Source organism: Phyllobates terribilis, unplaced genomic scaffold, assembly GCF_046119375.1.
Source record: "Phyllobates terribilis strain yellow unplaced genomic scaffold, ASM4611937v1 Scaffold_1__5_contigs__length_1240528914, whole genome shotgun sequence".
In the NCBI taxonomy this organism is placed as follows: Eukaryota; Metazoa; Chordata; class Amphibia; order Anura; family Dendrobatidae; genus Phyllobates; species Phyllobates terribilis.
The window spans coordinates 658,345,526-658,360,459 of record NW_027362761.1 but is presented as its reverse complement, the minus strand read 5'-3'; the positions used below and the strand labels follow the sequence as shown (position 1 = coordinate 658,360,459).

At 44.0% G+C, this 14,934-nt stretch overlaps 1 protein-coding gene across 1 annotated transcript in view; it reads right to left on the bottom strand.

The window, feature by feature from the left end:
* Positions 1-14,476, bottom strand: part of LOC141273238 (cartilage oligomeric matrix protein-like) — a 1,071,601-nt gene extending 1,057,125 nt beyond the window's left edge. Inside the window, exon 1 of the mRNA XM_073684814.1 lies at positions 14,340-14,476. Within this exon, the coding sequence (XP_073540915.1) occupies positions 14,340-14,409 (70 nt within the window). The 5' untranslated portion in view covers positions 14,410-14,476. The remainder of the gene's footprint in view (positions 1-14,339) is intronic.
* Between the last annotated feature and the right edge of the window lie 458 nt (positions 14,477-14,934).

Genomic DNA, 14,934 nt, shown 5'->3' with positions numbered 1-14,934 from the left:
CTATTTGTACCCCATTGTTTTTTCTATATTAATGGTGGGTGCACATCTGTATTCCGCTGCGCAGTGTAGAAGTTGGGGAGTGTGCTCTGGAAGAAGTGCTCTAGAAAACCATGTTATTTTATGCAGAGACAAGTCCTGGCTGGAAGAAGTGATAGTGGTCTGCGCTGGATGAAGGAGAAAAGCGAAGATGAAGAACTTCAGCAAGTGACGTCACCGGTGAGTCAGTGTGTTATCTGTGCACTGACACTATACACGATATACTATGTACATAGCTCCTGTGAATGTCACTCATGATCACTATATTACCTGTATTCTATACACTATATGCAGAGCTCATGTGTATAATGTCACTGGTGATCACTGCATTACCTGTACATTGACACTATATACAGAGCTCCTGTGTATAATGTGTAATGCACACGCCCGGACTGACTGGCGTGTGCGTGTTTAGTGGTTCCACTGTGCCATGAACCGGAGAGTGCCTGGAGGGGCGTAACTAAGTATCTGCTCGATCCAACCAAGGTCGCACGACGGCATACGACGCCAGTGCACCAGGGAGGAACCGAGCAGAGGGACCAGGGTCTACTCCAGGTCAGACTCCGGACACGGCTGTTGACCCACACCGGGGAATACAGGAACAGGCAGGCTAGAGTGCAGGCTGGGTAGGGTCCAGTACAGACTGGGAGCGGGTTCAGAGCCACAGATGCGGTAATCAAGCAGAGCAAAGCGAAACCACAGACGCGGTGGACAAGGCCGAGCAGAGCAAAACCGCAGACGCGGTGGACAAGGCTGAGCAGAGCGAAACCGCAGACGCGGTAGACAAAGCTGAGCAGAGCGAAACCGCAGACGCGGTGGACAGGGCTGAGCAGGCAGGAACCGCCGAAACGGTAAGTAAGACTGGACAGAGATAAATCGCCGAAGCGGTAAACAAAGACAAAGCAAAGGGGACAGGGCTCTGTTCACACGGAACAGACTGGAAAAGAAAGGCAGAACCAGATACACACAAGGTACTTGCAAAGAAGTAGCGAAAGGACTCCAACTCACAAACGGAAGTACAATGACATCGAGTAGAAGTTAGGTGCAGGTTCAGACTCTACAGAAAAAGGGAACAAACGGACATAAAGACAAAACAGGTAAGAAGCTAGGAGACAGTTCAGACAAGAACAGTTACTGCAACAAAATGCAAGAACGAGCCTAGGTAAAGCCAAGTGCTGGTTCAGACACTGCAGAAAAAGGGAGCAAACGGACATAAAGACAAAACAGATAAGAAACTAGGAGACAGTTCAGACAAGAACAGTTACTGCAACAAAATGCAGGAACGAGCCTAGGTAAAGCCAAGTGCTGGTTCAGACACTGCAGAAAAAGGGAGCAAACGGACATAAAGACAAAACAGATAAGAAACTAGGAGACAGTTCAGACAAGAACAGTTACTGCAACAAAATGCAGGAATGAGCCTAGGTAAAGCCAAGTGCTGGTTCAGACACTGCAGAAAAAGGGAGCAAATGGACATAAAGATAAAACAGGTAGGAAGCTAGGAGACAGTTCAGACAGGAACTGTACTACAACAAAAACAGGAGCGAGTCTGGGTATGCGGCCCCCAGAGGGCGAGACGAACAGGCTAGGAGCGTGTTCAGACAGGCCTGGAAATACAGCCTCCAGGAAGGCAGAGAGACAGCTGGCTAGAGTGCACAGACAGGACACAGTTCAGACACGGGAACTGATACCGTAAGGCAGGAAACATAGACAGGACCTGGCATGTCAGCGACCAGAAGCCAACTGACAGAACACAATGCTCAGGCATGGATTCCAAGAAGCAGCTGGTTTAAATACCAGGTGACAGACAGAAATAGGCTGAGGATGCATTAGGGGTGTGTCTGCAGCAGCTACAAGAATCAGGAAGTTCGGCGGGCGTCGCCCTAAACAGCAAGAGCAAAGCAAAACAGACAACATGGAAAGAAGCCAAAGTGGCAGTCTGGACCACTATGCAAGGACGCCGCCAGGTATGTTACATAATGTCACTGGTGATCCCTGTACACTGACATTATATACTATATACAGAGCTTCTGTGTATAATGGCACTTATGGTAATATTAGTATTATGTTTTTTATTAATGATCAGCATTGTAGTTTTCGGTCACTATGTGGTGTAATATTTGGTCTGGCCATGGTGTGATGGTATTTGTCCCTGGTATGTGGTATTATTGGTCATTTTAAAAAGTGAATGTGACTCATTCCTTTAAATAAGAATATACCTAAAAAGAGTGCATTTTAAGAAATATTTAATAGGTTAGAATACCGTAGGGCCCGGCCGGAAGGTTTGAGGGGTCGAGCAGGAGCTGGGGTGGATCCTGGGCAGAGTCTAAAGGGGGACCGAAAACGTTGCCAATATGGGGTCCTGAAATTCCTGGTGGCAGCCCTGCATATCTCTAATTTTCTTTTGTCTGTGAATTAGTGGTTGAACCCATAATCCATTCTATGAAGTCCTTAATAAACTGCACACACAAAGAAGGATTTCTGATCTTTTTTCTTTGCATAGTACACAGACCCAACAGCAGCATGGAGGACAATATACCTCAAGACTGAGCTGTGTAGCTGTGAATCTAGCTCTAGGATAAGTTAAAACTTTTGCAAAAAGCCTGTAGCACAATCTTTTAATCTGGCTGTTTTAATCTTCTACTTCCTCTTCCTCACACTCCCCTCTCCACAGGCTTCAATACCAAGCTGTAACCTGATTCCTCAGTGAGCTTTCAGCCTTTCTGGATATGGAAAACAGCATTGAGCTGTTTTTCAAAGTGAATAATGAGTTCAGGAGGAAGCAAGGAAAAGAAGAAGTGACTAATAAGTGAAGTAAGAAGCATAATAATCTAATAAAACATATTACAGTTTCTTTTTATTTATAATTCGGGCGAGTGTTAGACTATGATCATTCTATGCGTTTTTTCATTCTTTTTTATGCAAATTTTCAGCTCCGTTTTACAGCCCAGGCACACCATCATGGGCCTCTGATTATCATTGTGCCTGTACCTTTATATAACACGAATTGTGGCCTCCTGATGAACCTCTAATGGGGAAACGCAGAGCTTTGAAATCCATTTCCAGCTTTTGGATATATAATGATAAGAACTATATCCTAATCGTTTTTCTTCCCCTTCCCCCTCTAGACAATTGGTCTATGTCTAGTCTAGTCTAGGTCCCCCGAAAGGTGACTATTGCACCAGGGTCATTTAGGGAGAGAGAGGGACAGCCGCCATGGAGCGGGGGCTCCAAAATCTCACTATCTAGGGTGCCAACCCCCCCTGCTAGGCAGGGCAGCTAGATACTCTCAGGGATATCATCTTATCATCTCAGGGATATATAGGTGGTTTTCCCAGGAATAGTATTTATTACACAACCTACAGTACAGACCAAAAGTTTGGACACATCTTCTCAGTTAAAGATTTTTCTGTATTTTCATGCCTATGAAAATTTAACATTCACACTGAAGGCATCAAAGTTATGAATTAACACATGTGGAATTATATACTTAACAAAAAAGTGTGAAACAACTGAAAATATGTCTTATATTCTAGGTTCTTCAAGGTAGCCACCTTTTGCTTTGATGACTGCTTTGCACACTCTTGGCATTCTCTTGATGAGCTTCAAGAGGTAGTCACCGGAAATGGTCTTCCAACAATCTTGAAGGAGTTCCCAGAGATGCTTAGCACTTGTTGGCCCTTTTGCCTTCACTCTGCGGTCCAGCTCACCCCAAACCATCTCAATTGGGTTCAGGTCTGGTGACTGCGGAGGTCAGGTCATCTGGCGTAGCACCCCATCGCTCTCCTTCTTGGTCAAATAGCCCTTACACAGTCTGGAGGTGTGTTTGGGGTCATTGTCCTGTTGAAAAATAAATGATGGTCCAACTAAACGCAAACCAGATGGAATAGCATGCCGCTGCAAGATGCTGTGGTAGCTATGCTGGTTCAGTATGCCTTCAATTTTGAATAAATCCCCAACAGTGTCACCAGCAAAGCACCCCCACACCATCACACCCCCTCCTCCATGTTTCACGGTGGGAACCAAACATGTAGACTCCATCCGTTCACCTTTTCTGCGTCGCACAAAAACACGGTGGCTGGAACCAAAGATCTCAAATTTGGACTCATCAGACCAAAGCACAGATTTCCACTGGTCTAATGTCCATTCCTTGTGTTCTTTAGCCCAAACAAGTCTCTTCTGCTTGTTGCCTGTCCTTAGCAGTGGTTTCCTAGCAGCTATTTTACCATGAAGGCCTGCTGCACAAAGTCTCCTCTTAACAGTTGTTGAAGAGATGTGTCTAGAACTCTGTGTGGCATTGACCTGGTCTCTAATCTGAGCTGCTGTTAACCTGCGATTTCTGAGGCTGGTGACTCGGATAAACTTATCCTTAGAAGCAGAGGTGACTCTTGGTCTTCCTTTCCTGGGGCGGTCCTCATGTGAGCCAGTTTCTTTGTAGCGCTTGATGGCTTTTGCAACTGCACTTGGAGACACTTTCAAAGTTTGCCCAATTTTTCAGACTAACTGACCTTCATTTCTTAAAGTAATGATGGCCACTCGTTTTTCTTTGCTTAGCTGCTTTTTTCTTGCATAATACAAATTCTAACAGCTTATTCAGTAGGACTATCAGCTGTGTTTCCACCAGACTTCTGCACAACACAACTGATGGTCCCAACCCCATTTATAAGGCAAGAAATCCCACTTATTAAACCTGACAGGGCACACCTGTGAAGTGAAAACCACTTCCGGTGACTATCTCTTGAAGCTCATCAAGAGAATGCCAAGAGTGTGCAAAGCAGTCATCAAAGCAAAAGGTGGCTACTTTGAAGAACCTAGAATATAAGACATATTTTCAGTTGTTTCACAATTTTTTGTTAAGTATATAATTCCACATGTGTTAATTCATAGTTTTGATGCCTTCAGTGTGAATGTACAATTTTCATAGTCATGAAAATACAGAAAAATCTTTAAATGAGGTGTGTCCAAACTTTTGGTCTGTACTGTATGCTGATATATTCTATCCATGTTGCTTTCTAAGGGTTCAAACTCACCTGCGAGAAAAAAGGACGAGTGCAATCAGCTAAAAATTTAGAGTGCACTCTGACAAATGTTATTAAATTGGTTACATCTCATTTGCGATTTTTTTCTCAGCTGAAATTGGACTAAGAAAAAAATCGCAGCATGCTGCCTTTTGCCGCGTATCTCGGATGAGTCTCGCCAATGCAAGTCAATGGGTGCGAGGAAAAAAAAAATCGCACGGCACTCGGACCATGTGAATGCCATCCGATTTTTGGAAAAAAACGCACACATGTATCCAAAATCAACTAATTTGTTAAGGACAGCCCAGGAAGCTCATCAATTCCCTTAAGTGATGTAATAAATAGGAAGTTGGGAACAAAACATGCCTCCACAGAAGCAGGAAGATGCCACACATCATAAATGTGCAGGTTCTGATTTCTTTAGTGCAGCAGTATCCCGAATTATGGGACAGCAGGGATGCAGGATATGTGGATATGAGCATGCATCATGGTGCCAGATTTGTGGGGAACTTTGTTCGAATTATCACCGTATCTCAAAAAAAGAACAGGATGCCATAAGTAAGTATGGGTACAAATGTGACCTTCCTTTTTCTTTTTTTCTAATCAACAATGATCTTAATATGTTATGTATTTTTCAGTGCTTACAATGACCAAAAGATGGTGAAGCTGCCGGGACCAGTTTCACCGGAAGAGGCAGATGCGGGCAAAGAGCGGTAGTATTGATATTAAAAAGCGTAAATATATCTATTATGACCGCCTACAATTTTTGGTCGTAGTCATTGGTCTGCAATCGTAAGTGTATAATATTGTTTTTACACTATGATGTTGCGTACCCTGTTTTTTTTTTAAATAATTACATTTTTATTTTTTTCAGATCTAAAAAGGGAAGTTCCTTTTCTTCTGAGGTTGTGGACGCAAGTGGACCTATCAAACAGAATGCCGGATGTCGTGAGGAGGCTGAGGAAGACGCACTTGCGACCACCAGTCCAAATCTGGACATCTCCCCACAGACACCCATCAGCCATCTGCAGCAAAATCGGCAAAGGAGAGTCCGCAAGAGCAAAAAAACTACATTCAGCGAGGAGTGTGTGGCTGAGGAATGTGAGAAGGGGTTCTGTCGGAGTCTGGCACAATATTTGAAAAAGGTGCCATATGAATTGAGGCTGAGGACCAGGGCAGTTATTCAGATAGTAATTAGTGTCGCCACTCCCCCAAACAGTCTAATGGTTGTATTTGATTTCCTTGAAAGGTGGAAGCTTTCTAATGGAAATCAAATACAACCATTGAACCCAACACAAGAGCAGTCAGCCCAGCAACCCGCCGTACCTCAGCCTCTTCTTCCTGTATGTCAGACTCTACAGGCCCATCCACCTCCAATGCCAATGTCTCATTCTGGACAGGCCCATCCACCTCCAATGCCAGTGTCTCATTCTGGACAGGTCCATCCACCTCTAATGCTGTTATCTCAATCTGGACAGGCCCATCCACCTCCAATGCCGGTGTCTCATTCTGGACAGGCCCCAGAATCACATGCAGAAAAAACTATGGTTCTCATCCAACCAACATCATCACCATCAACTTCATATTCAACCTCAACCTGCCACTCCTGACCCTGGTTTGTTCCCACCCTTTACTCCCTTGCCATATGGAACCCCCTATGTATTCACTCCCTTATCTGCTCCACCACCTTTCCCCACACCCAGTCCAGGTACTCGTGTTATGTTATCCCCCAAGTATCATAATTTATAATATTTAGTTTGTTTTTGTTCTGTTTGTTTCTATGTATTTTGTTGCTTTTGGCTTATGTAAATAAATTTATTTTGGTATAAAATATGATGAAAGTTAAAATTGCATCAAATTAATTATTTTTGGTTCAAAAATTTAGCTTTATGTCATTTTGTAATTTCTAGTTGTCATTTACAATCAATACTACTGGCTGCTTTTGATGACAGTCTGTTTTTTTAATTTCGGCCTGCTATTGTCGCTGACTAATTATCTGCAACCAGTTGAATTTTCCTTGCCATTTTTATTTTTTATATTTTAATATTCAAAAAAATGGCGTGGGGTCCCCTGTAAATTTATTAACCAGCAGAAAGAAAGCAGACAGCTGGGGGTAGATGTTTATAGCCTGGAAGGGGGTAATACCCATGGAGGTTCCCAGACTATTAATATCAGCTCTCAGCTGTATACTTAGAACTTGCTGGTTATTGAAATGTGGGACCCCAAATTTTTTTTTTTTACGTGGGGTCCCCCTATTTTAACAACCAGCAAAGGCTAAGCAGACAGCTGGGGGCTGATATTAATAGCCTAGGAAGCAGCCATGAATATTGGCCCCCTCCTAGACTACAAACATCAGCTCTCAGCTGCCCCAGAAAAGGTACATCCATAAGATGCGCCAATTGTGGCATTTAGCCTCTACTCTTACCACTTGCCCTGGTGCGGTGGCAAGTGGGGTAATAGGGTTGGGGTTGATTTCAGCTTTGTATTGGCACCTGACATCAAGCCGAGGGGTTAGTAATGGAGAGGCGTCTATAAGACGCCCCCATTACTAACCCCATAGTAAAGGCTAAGTATACCGCTGAAAGCTGATATTAATAATGGTTAATAAAATTACGGGGGACCCCTCGCCATTTTTTTTAATCTTTAATTTAACAATAAATTACATGTACAGAAAGCAATACAAGCAAACCACTGAATATATATCTCACTCACATATGTATAGCTATGTATATATATTTCTGTCTGTCCATCTGTCTATATACTGCTATATACTGTGTATATATATATATATATATATATATATATACATATACACTGCTCAAAAACATAAAGGGAACACTTAAACAACACAATGTAAATCCAAGTCAATAACACTTCTGTGAAATCTACCTGTCCAGTTACGAAGCAACACTCATTGTGAATCAATTTCTCCTGCTGTTGTGCAAATGGAACAGACAACTGGTAGAAAGGATAGGCAATTAGCAAGATACCCCCTATAAAGGAGTGGTTCTGCAGGTGGTGACCACAGACCATTTCTCTGTTCTCATCCTTTTTGGCTGTTGTTTTGGTCACTTTTTCATTTTGCCATTGCTCTCAGCCCTAGATGTACAGTAGTATGAGGCGGTGTCTACAGTACAACCCACAAAAGTTGCTCAGGTAGTGCAGATCATCCAGGATGGCACATCAGTGCGAGCTGTGGCAAGAAGGGTAGCTGTGTCAGCACAGTGTCCAGAGCATGCAGCAGATACCAGGAGATGTGGAGGGAGCCATAGGAGGGCAACAATCTAGCAGCAGGACCGTTACCTCCTCCTTTGTGCAAGGAGGAACAGGAGGAGCACTGCAAGAGCCCTGCAAAATGACCTCCAGCAGGCCACAAATGTGCATGTGTTTGCACAAACGGTTAGAAACCGACTCCATGAGGTTGGTATGAGGGCCAGACGTTCATAAATGGGGGTTGTGCTCACAGCCCAACACCATGCAGGACGCTTGGCATTCGCCACAGAACACCAGGATTGGCAAAGTCGCCACTGGCGCCCTGTGCTCTTCACAGATGAAAGCAGGTTCACACTGAGCACATGTGACAGACGTGACAGGGTCTGGAGACGCCGTGGAGAGTGATCTGCTGCCTGCAACATCATTCAGCATGACCGGTTTGGCAGTGGGTCAGTAATGGTGTGGGGTGGCATTTCTTTGGAAGGCCGCACAGCCCTCCATGTGCTCTCCAGAGATAGCCTGACTGCCATTAGGTACCAAGATGAGATCCTCAAACCCCTTGTGAGACCATATGCTAGTGCGGTTGGCCCTGGGTTCCTCCTAATGCAAGACAATGCCAGACCTTATGTGGCTGGAGTGTGTCAGCAGTTCCTGCAAGATGAAGGCATTGAAGCTATGGATTGGCCCGCCCGTTCCCCAGACCTGAATCCGATTGAGCACATCTGGGACATCATGCCTCGCTCCATCCACCAACGTCAAGTCGCACCACAGACTGTCCAGGAGTTGGCGGATGCTTTAGTTCAGGTCTGGGAGGAGATCCCACAGGAGACCATCCGCAACCTCATCAGGAGCATGCCCAGGCATTGTAGGGAGGTCATACAGGCACGTGGAATCCACACACAATACTGAGCCTCATTTTGACTTGTTTTAAGGACATTACATCAAAGTTACCAATCGGCGGAGTGAGGTTTAAATTTGGCGCCAATACTGCTGATTGGTCGCCGGCCGCGACCAATCAGCAGAGCGTTGTTTAAATTTGGCGCCAATCTCGCTGATTGTTCGCGGCTGGCGACCGCGACCAATCAGCAGAGTGGGGTTTAAATTTTGCGCCAATACTGCTGATTGATCTCGGCCAGCGACCGCGATCAAACAGCAGAGCGTTGTTTAAATTTGGCACCAATCTCGCTGATTGGACGCATCTGGTGTCCGCGACCAATGAGCAGAGCGTTGTTTAAATTTGGCGCCAAGCTCGCTGATTGGTCGCGGCTGGCGTCCACGACCAATTAGCACTGCAGTGTTTAAATGTCGCGGCAAGATCGGTGATTGGTCGCAGCCACTATTTAAATGTGGCGCCCAAATCGGTGATTGGTGGCGGGTAGCGGCCGCGACCAATCAGCAGAGCGGTGTTTAACTTTAGCGCCAAGATCACTGATTGGTCTCGTGCGGAGAGCGCGACCAATCAGCGAATCGTATTGGTGAGGAGCGGGGAGCGGAATCGTATTAGTGAGGACCGGGGAGCGCCGCTGCCTGTGCGGATACTTCCACTCCGAGAAGCCGGGAGATGAGCGACTGCTCGCATCAGAAGTATCCCGACCCGCAGCGCCGCTCCCCGATCCTCCCTTCACACCCTAGCCGCTGATGTCCCCACAGTGTCCGCATGGTGTTACAAAGGTCCGGACATTTGTGTTAAAAATCGCTGATTGGTCGCTGGCACTGGCCGCGACCAATCACCGATTTGGGCGCCAAATTTAAATATCGTCCGCGACCAATCACCGATCTTGGCTCCACATTTAAACACCTCTGTGCTGATTGGTTACCGCCGATATTTGAATTTGGCGCCCAAATCGATGATTGGTCGCGGCCAGCGACCAATCAGCGATTTTTAACACAAATGTTTGGACCTTTGTAACACCATGCAGATACTGTGGGGACATCAGCGGCTAGGGTGTGAGGGGAGGACCGGGGAGCGGCGCTGCGGGTCGGGATACTTCTGCTGCGAGCAGTTGCTCATGTCCCGGCTTCTCGGAGTGGAAGTATCCGCACAGCCAGCGGCGCTCCCCGGTCCTCACTAATACGATTCCGCTCCCCGCTCCTCACCAATACGATTCGCTGATTGGTCGCGCTCTCCGCACGCGACCAATCAGTGATCTTGGCGCTAAAGTTAAACATCGCTGTGCTGATTGGTCGCCGACGCTGTGCGCGACCAATCAACGATTTGGGCGGTACATTTAAATAGCGTCCGCGACCAATCAGTACAGCAATGTTTAAATGTGGAGCCAAGATCGGTGATTGGTCGCGGCCAATATTTAAATTTGGCGCCGAAATCGGTGATTGGTCGCGGGCAGCGCCAGCGACCAATCAGCGCTTTTTAACACAAATGTCTGGACCTTTGTAACACCATGCGGATACTGTGGGGACATCAGCGGCTAGGGTGTGAAGGGAGGACCGGGGAGCGGCGCTGCGGGTCCGGATACTTCTGCTCCGAGCGCCCGCTCATGTCCCGGATACTCGGAGCGGAAGTACCCGCACAGGCAGCGCCGCTGACATCCATGCGGCTAGGGCGTGAAGGGAGGACCGGGGAGCGGCGCTGAGGGTCCAATTGGTCGCTGCCGCTATTTAAATGTGCCGCACAAATCGTTGATTGGTCGCGGACTTGGCCCGCGACCAATCACTGATCTTGCGGCCAAAGTTAAACACTACTGTGCTGATTGGTCACGGACGCTGCCCGCGACCAATCACCGATTTGGGCGCCAAATTTAAATATCGGCCGCGACCAATCACCGATCTTGGCTCCACATTTAAACACCGCTGTGCTGATTGGTCGCGGCCGATATTTAAATGTGGCACCCAAATCCGTGATTGGTCGCGGGTAGCATCGGCGACCAATCAGCACAGCGGTGTTTACGTTTTGCGCTAAGATCAGTGATTGGTCGGGTCCGAAGACCGACCAATCATCGAATCGTCTTGGTGAGGACCGGGGAGCGGCGCTGCCTGTGCGGGTACTTACGCTGCGAGAACCCGGGACATAGCGGGCGCTCGCAGCAGAAGTATCCCGACCCGCAGCGCCACTCCCCGGTCCTCCCTTCCGCATGGAGGTCAGCGGCGCTGGCGGTCCTTCCGCTGATACCGGCTGGGAGATGAGCGCCTCGCGCCGCTCATCTGCCGGCTGCATCTCCGTCCCGCAGATGGGTCAGGCGGTCGGGTTCCTTCTGCTGTTGCCTCGCGGCGCTCATCTCCCGGCTGCATCGCCGCTCAGCTCCGTCCCGCAGATGAGCCGCTAACGGCCGCCATCTTTTTTCAGAAATCCCGCGGCGCTGATTGGCCGCTGCCGGACCAATGAGCGATGCGGGATTTCCTGGACAGACAGACACACAGACAGACAGACAAACAGACAGGATAAGACGATTATATATATAGATATATAGTAAAGATTATTTCCTTTGAAAATGATGTGTAAATTACATAGAGGAATTCTCTATGTAAAAGCCCATGTTAAAATCGCACTGCAATTGGATCGCATACGCATGACAATTGGATGTAAATTGGATGCTAAATGTAAAAAATCGCATTGTTCTTACGTGAAAATCGCATGACACTCGTCTGTTTTTTCTGTCCAGATATCAGAACGTTTTTTTCACACATATGGGTATGAGCCCTAAATGTAATGCTGTGGATTTTCTTGAATATAACATGTCTCTAATTTGATTATGATGTCCATTTGTATATCTATACCTTAATGTTAAAGAGAGATTATTAGCAATGGTTGTTGGATTTAATTAGATGACTATTGTGGTTGGTTCACAACTTGAGTCCCGCTCTTTGATTATTTAATTTTGAAGCTGTGCATGTAAGGGTATTTTGGTGTATTTTAAACATATTAAGATTAAAGATTGTAATTTTAAAGGGTTGTATGGACGCAAATTTTCAGATCCGTTTTACAGTCCCAGCAAAGTATATGAGATTTCAGAAATCACATGCACAGGCATTGTTTTTTTTGTCATCAGTATTTTGTGCATGGCATGTTTTTTTTGCACAATAGAGCATGCCACTTCTTTCAGAGTTTTTTCAGCATTTTTTCAGTGTTTTTCACCCATTGAAAGCAATGGGTGGTGCAAACAACACTGAAAAAAACGGCTAGTGTGAACGTTTTAGTGAAAAAAAGCAAGTACAGCAGTATGTGAAACCCATTTATTTTTGTGTTTTTCCCAAGTTTACCATCTTGTCTTGGTCACCTGAGATGGCAGTTTGGATTAGTACAGTTTAATTAAATTAGTGATGTGTAGTCAGTAAACATTGGCAGACCAAAGTGTGAGATTGAACAATACCTGTGGCTAACCAAGGTATGAAATTGAACAGTGCCTGAGCAACTCAATGGCAGACCAAAGTGTGAAACTAAATAGTGTCCTACAAACTCAAATGCCAGTGTCTTAGGTAAACTATTCCAGCCCAATTTACCTCCCCCTGCTTACATTTGTAATGTATATTTTTTCATGAACAAATGTCTTGCATTGGAGGTGACCTGTGTTCATGCTTCATGGTTTTGCTGCAGAAAAAAACGCACCTAAAACGTCTGGTGTGAACATAGCCTTACTTATAAATTACTACTGTTCAAAATATACAGCCCAGCAATCCATCAGCTGAAGATTTACAATTAAATGTAAGTATTGTACATGGAGTAATTTGTAACCTTGACATTTGGTATGCTAGTCTATTAATGCAGTGCCCAGTGACTCACTAAGCTGTGGCAACAGACATGTCATTCTAAGACATACAGCATTAGAACAACATGATTCATTAAAGTTATAGCATGTACACACAAAAAAACACAACCAATAAAAGATTACTGCTAGCTTCATTAAAAATGTTACTTTTAAATAAAATTACACACGATAGATATTAGGATGATAATAATAATAATAATAATAATAGTAATAAAGCCTGACAAACCCCTTTTAGTTAAAAGACCCCCCCATGATAAGTTGTCCTGCTTTTATAATAGACTTGTCTTGCTATCAGGAAAAAAATGAGGAACCATGGTGGACATATCAGCTACTCCCTAAGGTTATTCTCCTCTCTAGTTTCCATAGGAGCTCCAGATTGTGTATAGCCTTGTTTAACCCAAATTCCAAAGTAAACAAAATCCAAGTGGGCACTAACCTTATACACGGGATCAGCCTATAGCTTACCATGAATAATTGGTACAAAACACAAAGAAGTATGCCAAAAAGAAATGGATCACTTAAAAATTATTTTATTGAAAACTTATGCAAGCCAAAAGGTTTAAAAACAATTAATAAAGCTCACAATAAGGCTGTGACCTATCCTATCTACCCAAAACAGGATGAAAACAGTCAATATAGTACATATGTAATGACATATAAAGGCAACTAAACAATCAATATAGCACACAAAAGAAATTATGTAATGAATATCTAAATATAGCAATAAATAATATGGTCTATGAGAACAAGGAATAGCTCAGCATGCCAAAGATATATAGCCATATACTGTATGAATAGTCATCAAACATGATACATTGCAGGCACAACCCAGAGGCTATACAAGTAACATAGACCAAAGCATAGTAAAAAAAAACCTGTATGCAAAGTAATAGCAAAAATAGGAGAAGGAACTTCACGTGTATCAGCACCAAAATTGTGCTTTCCTCAGGGCCAGACCCAAGGTCCTTAACAGAGCATTTCAAAAGGGACTTGTTTTTCTATGCAACTTTTAAAAAAGTGGATTGAGAATGAATTCAGGACTCCTTTTAATATTACAGGACACTTCCTTAAAGAATGAAGAAAATGTAACTGTCTAATATATTAATAGATGCCATAATGTGAAATTCCATTTTGCTAAAACTTACAAATTATTTAATTTATAATGGCAAACATTTTTCTGCAGCTCATAAAATATGTCTTATGGAATATTTGACTAGCATTAATTTCCATTGCCATTCATTTTAGGAATCTAGGCATATAGCTCTACTTATATTGGGTACGGATTCAATGAAAACTGATACACTAAGTAAAAATGTATTTGATTTTATAATACAAATTTAAAACTATTACATACCTCTTCCAGATACCAACTTGCAAGATCCATAGAAACTATAAAAGAACAAGATACATATTATTGGAAGCATAGTGAGATATCTCTGTGCCACTGTCTGCACTTCCTCCGTGCACAAAGTCTCTTTGGATCTGTGTCTAAGGTTTAATTTATTTAACGGCTGAATTTTTTTATTACCCTTGGCTGAAGATCAGGATTGGCTACAGCGCTGTAAAACACCAATTTCTCATTCTATCCAAACATCTTTTTTTTCTTCCCATCATTAAACTAAAATTAATGAGCTAGCAATTATGAAAAACATGTTTATATTTAAATCTACTGCTTAAAAGTTTGTGAACCCTTCAGAATTCTCCACATTTCTGCATAAATTTGACCTACTACTACTACTACATCAGATTTTTACACAGATCCTCAAAGCAGATAAAGAGAACCAAATAAAACAAATGCGTAAAAAATATACAGTGGAGTGAAAAAGTGTTTGCCCCCTTCCTGATTTCTTATTCTTTTGCATGTTGGTCACACTTAAATGTTTAAGATCACAAAACAAATTTAAATATTAGACAAAGATAACACAAGTAAACACAAAATGAAGTTTTTA